At 36.4% G+C, this 10,975-nt stretch overlaps 1 protein-coding gene across 1 annotated transcript; it reads right to left on the bottom strand.

Annotated features, from left to right (window-relative positions):
* Window positions 1–1,421: 1,421 nt before the first annotated feature.
* On the bottom strand, window positions 1,422–9,610 carry cbx5 (chromobox homolog 5 (HP1 alpha homolog, Drosophila)). Its single transcript, XM_028453996.1, has 5 exons — window positions 9,455–9,610; window positions 8,308–8,464; window positions 5,857–6,085; window positions 5,662–5,762; window positions 1,422–2,759 (listed from the first exon to the last, which is right to left on the bottom strand). Exons 2-5 carry the CDS (start codon window positions 8,436–8,438, stop codon window positions 2,618–2,620), a joined length of 603 nt encoding a protein of 200 aa, XP_028309797.1. The 5' UTR covers window positions 8,439–8,464; window positions 9,455–9,610; the 3' UTR covers window positions 1,422–2,617.
* Window positions 9,611–10,975: the final 1,365 nt, after the last annotated feature.

The following is a 10,975-nucleotide window of genomic DNA, read 5'->3' as shown; positions in this document are numbered from 1 at the left end:
CGTGTGTAAGAATATGCTTGTGCGTCTGTAAGAATATGCTTGTGTGTGAGTGTGTAAGAATATGCTTGTGTGTGTAAAAATATGCTTGTGTGTGTACGAATATGCTTGTGTGTGTGTAAGAATATGCTTGTGTGTGTGTAAAAATATGCCTGTGTGTGTGTGTAAAAAATATGCTTGTGTGTCTGTAAGAATGTTTGTGTGTGTGTAAGAATATGCTTGTGTGTGTGTAAAAATATGCATGTGTGTGTGTAAAAATATGCTTGTGTGTGTGTGTAAGAATATGCTTGTGTGTGAGTGTGTAAGAATATGCTTGTGTGTGTAAAAATATGCTTGTGTGTGTGTAAGAATATGCTTGTGTGTATGAATATGCTTGTATGTAAAAATATGGTTGTGTGTGTGTACGAATTTGCTTGTGTGTGTGTGTGTGTAAAATATGCTTATGTGTGTGTGTAAGAATATGCTTGTGTGTATGAATATGCTTGTATGTAAAAATATGGTTGTGTGTGTGTACGAATTTGCTTGTGTGTGTGTGTAAAATATGCTTATGTGTGTGTGTAAGAATATGCTTGTGTGTATGAATATGCTTGTATGTAAAAATATGGTTGTGTGTGTGTACGAATTTGCTTGTGTGTGTGTGTAAAATATGCTTATGTGTGTATGAATATGCTTGTGTGTATGAATATGCTCGTATGAAGATATTTCCTGCAGTTTAAACAATACGTTTGTCTTTCTGTCCTGACTGCTTAGGTAGACCTGTGACTTTTATGTATTTAAAAACGGGTCAGTGCCGACCCTGACACAATACGAATTTAAAAAAAATGGTTTACATGTAAAATAGGCCAATAAAAATAAACACACCCACGAAAATAACTGGCAGAAGTGGACTGTTTACAAAGAAGTGATGACAATTACCTAGATCACTTGAGTGCGTTAAAATTATTGTTTTTGTTTCGATTATTTATTTATTGCTTTCCTGTGTTTTATTTCCTTTTGTTTTGTTTCTTATATTTATGAGTTGTTTGTATGTAGTAAATTGCAAATAAAAACAAATTTAAAAAAAAATTGATTTATCGGAGCACCAATATTTTCCAGTGCAAAATGTGTCAACAATAAACATCTAGTGGTTCATTTCCTGATGCCCGACAATGTTTCTAAGCCTTGTGTTACATTAGTGATGAACATAAACGAGGAACTGACCCTATTATTTCTCATAAAAATTAAAGAGACTCTTCATTAGTTAGAAACATATACACATGGACAAAGGAAAAATCTATCAGTATTTACAGTAAATATTGAGATTTTACAGGTTCAGGTCTCAGAATTAAAACAAGTTTAACATATTCCTACTTCTGGTGTAAATGTTGACAATTCATTTTTTCCCCCAAATATTGTTCATATCATAATGAAAGCCAACCAACATAAAAGTGTAACAATGAAAATGTTTATTAAAGGGTGCTACTGTTCACATCGATAACATTCATTCACACAGACAAAACAAATCTACCTTTTGTTTAAAAATTCTGCAATGGCAAAACATTTTGGGCCGAGTTTATTTTAACGACCAGATTGATAACGGAGCGATGTTGGGGGAATCATAGTTTTTGTACTGTACCAAATAAGAGCCATTATTCACAGTCGGAACTAAATGAAGCGGAACAAGGAAAGACATCAAAGAAACATTAAATTTGGTCCCGAGAGTCCCAACCTCGTACAACGGAGTGAAGTGTAAAAAGTATCAGTCAGCCTTTGTGAGAGTGGAAGGTGTTTGTAACCAGACTACTGAACATGGTTTAACCCTTATGGCAATCAAAAATAATCACTACAATAGAAAACAGGTTGTAGTGTTAATATTGCCACTACTTTAACAATAAACACTCCAACTAGTCAACAGATTTCACCACAATAATGTATCCAGATTACTATATGTCACGTGAGTAGATGAGTTCCAATTTAATCTTTCCACCACAAGGTGGCAGACGCTGGGTTTTATGATAATGACATTGAATTAAATTCATTTTCTTTTCTTTAACTGAGCTCGAAATAGAGTGAAGACGTTTAAAATCATTACAATGTGTTTATTAACGATGGGTAAAAAGAACCGTTACAGGAGGTTTCTATGCCTGGGCAGAGTTGACAAACTAAACTCATTAAAATACTTTCAGCACAGGAAGTGGGAAGCAGTGCTGAATGTCTTTACCATGTTCACCTCAGATACACATGCTTTAGAAACCCAATTTGAGACAACGTCACATTTAAGCATTTTCTACTAACTTTTACCAAATGGCCCTTTCTGGGTCCATGGTTGAGTATCTGGATAAAAACAACCATATGCAGCAAAAAACTAGATCAATACAAGTCAAGAAAAACAAAACAAAAGTGAAGGATACAAAGACAGAAAAAGTAAAAACTCTCGCCCCAAATCACGTCATCCTCCACATTCTCTCCCTTTCAGGTGGATCCTCCTCGCCCATCGGGCTTCATGCGGGTCACTGAAGGCTCCGATGGAGAGGACAAAACAGGTGCTTACTGTCAGAGTGTAGGACGGGAGTTTGGGGTAAGAAAAAATGTCTGGCTGAATGTCCCTGCAGTGGAGGACATTCCCTGTTTCCTCCGGAGGTTACGCGCTCACAGCATCCTTCTCCTTCTTGTCGCTGTCCTCATGCCAGGTAAGACGCTCCTCGTAAAAGGCTATGACAATCTGAGGGCACTTATGATTGGCATCCTTGGCAAGAACCAGGTCGGCCTCATCCGAGTCTTTCCTGCACAGGACAAAAGGTCTCAGAACGTCGTGTCATAGCAAACAGCACTGACCATTCAGTCTGATATCTGTATGAATTAGAGCTGGAACAATGTGCAGACGTCATTAATGCGTCAACGTTCATTATTTAGTGTCGACCCTAACATATAGGTTGTCCCACACCAGTCCAGTGATGGCGGTAATGGACCAGAAATCTAGCCGCTAAGCCACCAAATGCTTAGGACCAGAGAGCGATACATGGCAAACAAATCCTGCACACGGTCTTCAAAAGCGTGGGAAATTTTAACTCTTCAACCTTCCAGTGATGTCATAGTTTTAAACTATGCAAAAACCAGATGGCATACCACACGAGTACGGCAGCAATGATAAGAAAACTATATATGAATACTATTTCCTATCCCAATTTGAAATGTGTGATCGATTATTCATACAGAATGGCTTTTTCTTTTTTCTTCCTAACAAAGTGACGCTAAACTGTTGATTTTTTTTTTGTATAAATGCATCGCGAGTCGCGACTATTGACGTTACCGTCGTTATCTTCCCGCAGTACTACGGACACGTTTTTGATATAGTGGAACCGGTATATATCAAAACATTATGTCATAATGTAGCCATTTATTATAGAAGTTCCACGATCTAAAGACCTGTTCCCATTAAACATCCACAAGTGAATGTTTTATTTTAATATACTACAGCCATCTCTGAGACTCAACTTCAAAAATAAGTATAACGTTATTAGTATTGATATTACTAATTACATTTAATACTAATTTAATTATTTTCCCCCCCAAAAAAAAACTTTTCAATCAAGTTTACTTCAACCAAAATAATACATTTTCATATTTTTATGTATTTGAACAATTTTCTTCTTTGATTGAAAATATTTATTTTTGATTAAACAAAACCTTTTATTTATTGAAAATGTTTTTGTTTTTTTAATTGAATCATGAAGTTGAGCCTCTGAGATGGCTGTAGTATATTAAAATAAATGTATGCATGGTGTAGACTGAATTTAGCTGAAACTAATTTGCTACTGTGAATATTCATGTGCTTCTTTTTTCCTCTTTACAGTAATAAACAAACCAAGATTTCTTTAAAAAGAAAAATCAGAGACCTGACACAGTAGATGGTAAATACATTTCACCCACGAAACACCCTTCTATCCAGGCGTCACTTCACTGACTTGGAGAAAACTTCAGGCTGCATTTATTTTATTTTGAATACACTTTTCTTGTGCAATGACCTGCAAAGCTGTGTTTAAGTGTTTGATTTAATAAATGTTCAATAAATGTTGAAATGTTAACAAGAGTTGGTTTTAGATCCTTATTGTAGCATTGAATTATTAAATATTAGTATTATTAAATAATCGTTTGGGACAGCTATAGTATTAATGTTTTGTTCTTGTTCCTGGGCCAATAACTAATTTACAGTCAAAGATCCATCAGGATAGATATTAAAATTTTATTCATATAATGCAGTTTCCATAGGGACAGAAAGCATGTATACCATTCTAACCAGGGCTTCGTCCATAGACTGATAGTCGGTTTCCATAGTTATTAAAAATGTAACAATGTATAAAACTCCTTGTTGTGGTATTGTTAAAGTAAGCCTTGAATAAAAGTGAACAGTGTGTCACTTAAACCATGCAGTGGTGAACAAACGGCAGCACGAGTGACGACCTGCTATATCCATGCACATAAAATGCAATTACTTGAGGTTTTACAGTGCTGCTTACTGTTTGGATATGGATGGACAGTGAGGCTATTAGAGGTGCTAATGGGTGATTAGCCAGTAGAAATATGACACTCAGATGTGGCTTCAAAGAACCATCCTATTACAACTTGTGCTGCATCAAAGGTTAACGGACAAGTTGCAATGCCACTGAAGTGTGAATCATAAGTACCCTATCAGAAACCAATGCACTGTATTTATGAGTCATTTGTGCAGCTATTTAACAGAAATATCCATTTATTCTCTGCTTACAGGGAATTAAACAGTAAGGCTGCATCTTTTAGATGGCCTATCCTGAGTGTTACGGCTTTTTCAAGCCATTACTTGGTGGAAAAATAAGGGCCTCAAACTCTTAACTTAACAAAAACATTTCAAGATATTTTATAACCTATTTTTCAAAAGTATGTAATTAAAACAGAAATGGACTCAAACAAAGAAGGTTGTCTATACGAAAAAAATCAAACCTATAACATGTCATCATATCAATGTCTGATTAAATATAATGAGTAAAGTCAGAGCGGACACAACTAAACAATTTCACAGAAACAAAGGAAAGTTTTTAAGGTGAGGGAAAAATGGATTTACTTATTTTTTTCAAAAAATGCCGGACTGTATTTGGGTTAACGTACGCACCAGAGCCGTATATTTAGTTACCATTTGGAAAGACATATTACAGGCTATGAACATTTTTTCTTTCTTTAATGTGCATACATTTTAGGCAGTGGCTATCCGTACAGTTGCCGTATCAATATACCGACATTCATTCCGTACACAGCGCTCCTATTTGGCTAGTTTAGATCACGTGACTAAGACTAAACCTAACCGTAAAACTAACCCCAACTCTAACCCTAAAAATTGTTGTGATATAGGGTTATAACCTAACCCTAACCATTATACCCCACGTACGTGTACTTCGGTAACCGCACCAATAGCACAAGGGGTTGTCCATATGTCAACTGTACAAATAGACACCCTGTACATTTTGCACATATGCTTCAATCAAAAATCTGTTGGTTAAAATCTATATACATTATAAATATCTATAGCATTGTCCCACTCAGCTCAGCTCCTCAGAACTCAAACGCCCTGTGACCGCTTCCAGACTAATCGCCTGTATTAAACATTTAATAATACAAAAAGATTAGGATGGATTATAGGCTAGAATAACTTACCACTTCATAAGAAACATTAGATCCCCACACGAGTCAGTGGCACCGATGATTTTCTCAGGCTCCAGTCCTCTTTCAAAGCCACGTGCAACCAGAATCTCATCCTGAAAGATGACAGATCAAAACCGTTCTTAGAATAACTGATTAACAAACAGCTAAAAACCGTTAAACTCACACTTATCAGGCCGATTTTCTTACCTCCTTCTTCTTTTTGGGCTTACTTTCTCCCTCCTCGTCATCGTCGGAGCCTTTCTTCTTTGAGCTGCTCGATTCTTTGGAGCGTCCCATGGAAGATGCGCTTGTTTTGCTAGCGCTGCCCGGTGTGGAGCTGGCGCCGCTGCTGGAGCCCTTCTTATAATGCTTCATAAATTCGCCGATGAGCTCTGGGCAGTCAAGATTCTTCTCTGGCTCCCACGTGTTGTGCTTTCTGGTAAACATTTGAAACGCAGAAAATCAATTAAAAACATCCATCCATTTTAGTACAATCATTAAAATGGCTGCAAGTACACTGCTAAAAAAACAAAACAAATGTAGGGCCCATTAATTAATAATTTTGATTCAGGTGTGTTGGGGCAGGGACACATCTAAAAGTCTAATGAATCCGGCCCTTGAGGACTGGAGTTGCCCACCCGTGTTGTAAAATATTCTGGCCCCTAGTGGTGAAATAACTAATGCTTCCTTGCGTCCATTTGTTTTTGTTTAATCATTATGGTCTGGAATATTCATTTCATCAAAACTTAATTAATAAACCTGCTCAGATTCAGTAAACCATTGATCCCTGAGGGGAAATTGGATGATATTAATGCTGCTCTCATACATCTTTATAAGACGCAAATAATTAAAAAGGAGAAATCAGAAAAATCCCCGTCAGTACAACTTTATATCTACTTTTTAATTGTAGCTTACTCATTATTGAAAATTACATTTTTATTTTTGACATACATTTTGATTTAATTACGGTTTTATTTTTTTAATAGTATTTATTTTGTTTCCTCACATGAGTTAAAAACTAATATTTTCTTTAAAAAGGTATTACTATTTCTAAAATTTTTTATTTAAATTAATGCGGAAAACCCAGAATTTGGATAAAAATAAAATTGATTTTTATAGGGCGCTATGAATGTGACCCCAAGTCAATCACACTTCTGGGAAATCAACCACTCGACAAAGCATTACTGATTGTGAATCAGTTTCAGCTGCTGTTGTGCAAATGGAAAAGACAACAGGTGGAATAAAGAAATGAGGCAATTGACAAGATAACCCCATAAAGGAAGGGTTCCACAGGTGGTGACCTTTGTCCTATCTATAATTTTGATTTCACTGATGATTCTTATGTTATTTCGTTCTCAACATATTTGACTATCCAATGAACAAAGATTTTCAAATGGGATATGAATTCCTAATGTAATTCAGTGAGATCTAGGATGTCATGTTTAAGTGTTCCCTTTATTTTTTTGAGCAGTTTGGTTTTAGGATTCATCACGTTGGTCACAGGTGCAAAGAAAAATAAATGCAACATTAATAAGTTAACGTACTTATCAAACAAAAAAAACTTTTACAGTTCTTTCCAGTGAGAGTTCTGGCAAATGTGTGAAAATTTATCGATTGTAGAAAAACCTCAGGCAACTGTCACCAGTCTAATAACTTTTTTATTTATATTAGCCCTTCAAACAAAACAAAACATGCATTCCAAAAAAAAAAAAACCTAAAGTACATTAAAGGAGAGGTATGATGAAAAAAAAAATCACTTTCTAATGGTTTTGCTACAGTGGTATACATTCCTTTAGCCTCATTCAGAGCCAAAGTTGAAAAAGTTCTGTTTCCTCCCTTGTTACTCCACATTCTGTAAAAAGCCAGCTTCAAACGGGCGAGTTGGATTTTGCCCATGCCTCCTAGAATGTGAGCTCCTCCCTCTCCAACTATCTAACAGCTAAAACAAACACCGTGGTTTAATATAGAATATATATTATACTTTATTGCCATATATGTAAATGCCAACTGCACTACTTTTTCTGCTGCCAATCGTGTTGGGAGTCACTGCTTGGAGCCACGGCCATTGTTCACACACATCAGCTGTTAGCACTCTGTGCTAGTGCTACACCAGCCTATGCAGCGAGACCCAACATCGCTTGTGAACTGAGGAGGAAACGATGGAGATGTTTACGGATTCGTGGCTCACAGCGCTAACAACGGACTCGGTTGTGGAATTGGACGGCTTCCAACTTTTACCTGGTGACGGAGAGCGGAAAAGAGAGTCTGGCTGTGTTTGTGTGCGGAAAGGAGGACCTGACGCTGCTGCTCTGGTTGTGCAGCAACGTGCACACATTTTTCTGACTCAAAATCACTGCACTGTTTGATTGAGTCACACGCAGCTATTCGGCTTTGCTTTTAACTCACTCCACCGAAGGCCGAATTAGGCTTTTTTTTTTGCAATATTTGGCCGGATATATTTCAGTTGCCGAATATTCGGTGAATCACCTAGTTATATTTAATTGATTTGTGTGTGTAATTGCTTATTTTCATACAACTTTCTTGCTTTTAAGAACAAATAAACAACAGTTATACTATAAATATAATATATCTGGATTTATCTTTTCATACTCAGATGCTCTCACATATTTTTGGATTTAGTTTTTTTTGTCCACTTACTCCGAATATCCTTTCCACTTAAGGAAGAACTCCACCCGGCCTTTCACCACCCTTCTGTCCAGAACCTTTTCCACCACATATTCCTCCTCGTCAGAGGATGCAGATTCCTCATCGCGAGACTTTTTACCCATTGCAAGTGTGTCACAGGCCAGGAAACCTACATGTACACATGAAAAAGCATAAAAACATAAAAAAAAAAGGTACATTCAAAAATCATCACGCAAAAAACATCCATATAGAAAGAGCTTTAAGTAAGATAATCCATGAAAATCAGTTTGTCTAAGATGCTAGCTCACCACTGGTTTAAAATGGCAGTCCACTGAGTGCTATGTTACAATTTTACTTGAGTCCCTGCTAAAGTAATGACTGACTTCTGATGATCATCACAAATGTGGCACAAAACAAAAGTTTAAGTGAATGTTACTTTTGTTGCACCACATAATTATACCCCAATTACTGAAACACATAATTATTTATTCATCCAAACACAGGACTGGAACATTCTAATGAGTCTTACGAGTCACCTCTGAATGCATGTTGCATGTGTGTGACAAATAACATATCTTGTCGTGTTACAATAACAAACAACAGAGTTTAATTAATCTCCATCGTATTCTTGAGTGTGATCTTTGTATGAAACAGCATCGGTGTATGGATGCTAGTTTGGTGGTGGCCATGGCGCATTTACACAAAATAACAATAAACTGCCTACACAAAGAAGCAGTGTTGTTATGGAACAACTGATATTTTACCCTAAATGCTGAAGTTTGTCATCAAACACCACAGCAGTGTGAAAATAAAATCACGCTAGTTTGCTCGGGAAAACAACATGTCCGAAAAACCAAAATCTTATTGTTGCTGAACCAATACCCCCCTCCCCAAAAAAAAAAAACCCGCATCGAGTGTTGACCCATTTAGACATAACTATCGTTATTTCCATCTAATGCAGTCACATGGAATAATATAAGGATAAGGAAAACGCAATATAACAGAATCGATGCGCTATGCTGTTATACATGCTAACCAATGAGCTCCCTTTCCTAGCCTGTATGCTAACGTTACAGGGACCTGACTAACTTTGAGACCAAATAACAAACCCACGTTCCCTAATAGCATAAAACACGCAGTAGTGCAAACAATACCATACCCTTTGGATGTCTAGACGATCAGGTTGGACCAGGTAGCGGCGGTGGCAGACCAGGTTTAGGTGGAGCAGCAGTCTGTAGCAGACAACACAGTAGCTACTTTAGCAGCTAGCCGCAGTCACATAAAGGTGGTGTGCGTAAAAAGCGCGCGATGAGGCTCACAATGAATGTTTCCGCCCCTAGGTCAGCTGATGGCCTGCGTTTTACTAGCTTAGCTAATGCGTTAGCAACGCCACACGAGTAATAGACTCCCTCGCCTTTGTGTGGACACGTTTATTGAGATAAATGTACTGTAGGTGGCTCTAAATATGATGCTTGCTTCAAAACGTGCCCATTTGGGATCGAGTTTGTATTATGCAGTTACGCATCAAAACGTCGTTGAAGTTTGTCTCTTGTTCGTAGTATTCGGTTCTGTATTAAAACACACATTTTAAAGTCGCTACCCACACTTTGGAAAATAAAAAAAATAATATAAAAATGACAGCTCAGAAGACTAAACCAGGTGCGGGTTTCTTTTATCATCACTAAATATAAGTTAGGAAAAAATATTTAATTAAGTCAAATATACAGCTCATCTGTTGATGTTGACTTGCACAGAACATCAAACTCTGCTCTACACTTTCATTGTATGAGTAGGGCTGGGCGATTTTGCCTTAAAAAACAAAAAAAGAAGAAATTTCAAGTTTCGATTTGATTTGTATCTTTTTTTTTTTTTTGTTTCTTAATGCACTTAAAATGACTGCAGTCATCAGATATATTGTCAAAAGTGCAACTTTATTATTAAATGAGACTCTGTCATTCAATAATTTCAAGCTTTAACCCAGGCTTAAGCAAAAGTGCTACAGAAACTTCACAGTAGCTCATATTTTCTGATTAAGAAATCAGATAACTTCATATTCTACAACATATAACATTTCAACTAAAAAAAATAATAAACTTTTCCTTTAGCATCTTTAGCATAAAAAATTTAACATGCCTGTGGCACACATATAGCCTACACAAAGGGTAAACAAATGTAAACAAAGAGGGGGCTGGCTCACATCGGAACGCGAAAAAGTCCGAAAAAACTGTGGTGGGAAAAAAAAAAAATAATAATAATTAAAAACTCGAATTTGAAAAATAAAAATTGTTTTTATCTACAAATTCGATGAATCGATTTTTTTTGCCCAGCCCTTAGTATGAGCTCAAAAGCAGGCTAACATTTTTAATCATCAAATATGTTTAAAAATAGCAAAACATTTTTTTTGGTCACATGGGCCAATAAAAAAGCAGCCAGGACATTAAGTGCATAATCTATTAAAATAGTTTAAAAAGAAAGACAGAACTAAAAAAAAAAAAAAAAACACTTATAAGGGCAACACAAGAAAGATAGAGGCTCTAAACATGTATATTAAAGCAACGTAGACAAATAAATGCAACTTATGATAGTTTTTTTTGTTTGTTAGGACATACAAACATACGCATCTAAATACTTTTAAAACAGCTGCCATTGATAATGAGTTACCACTCGTAAGTTACTCTTT

Source organism: Gouania willdenowi, chromosome 7 (genome assembly GCF_900634775.1).
Source record: "Gouania willdenowi chromosome 7, fGouWil2.1, whole genome shotgun sequence".
NCBI lineage: Eukaryota > Metazoa > Chordata > Actinopteri > Blenniiformes > Gobiesocidae > Gouania > Gouania willdenowi.
Note: the sequence above shows the minus strand (reverse complement) of the source record. Positions and strands in the feature narration are given on the sequence as shown.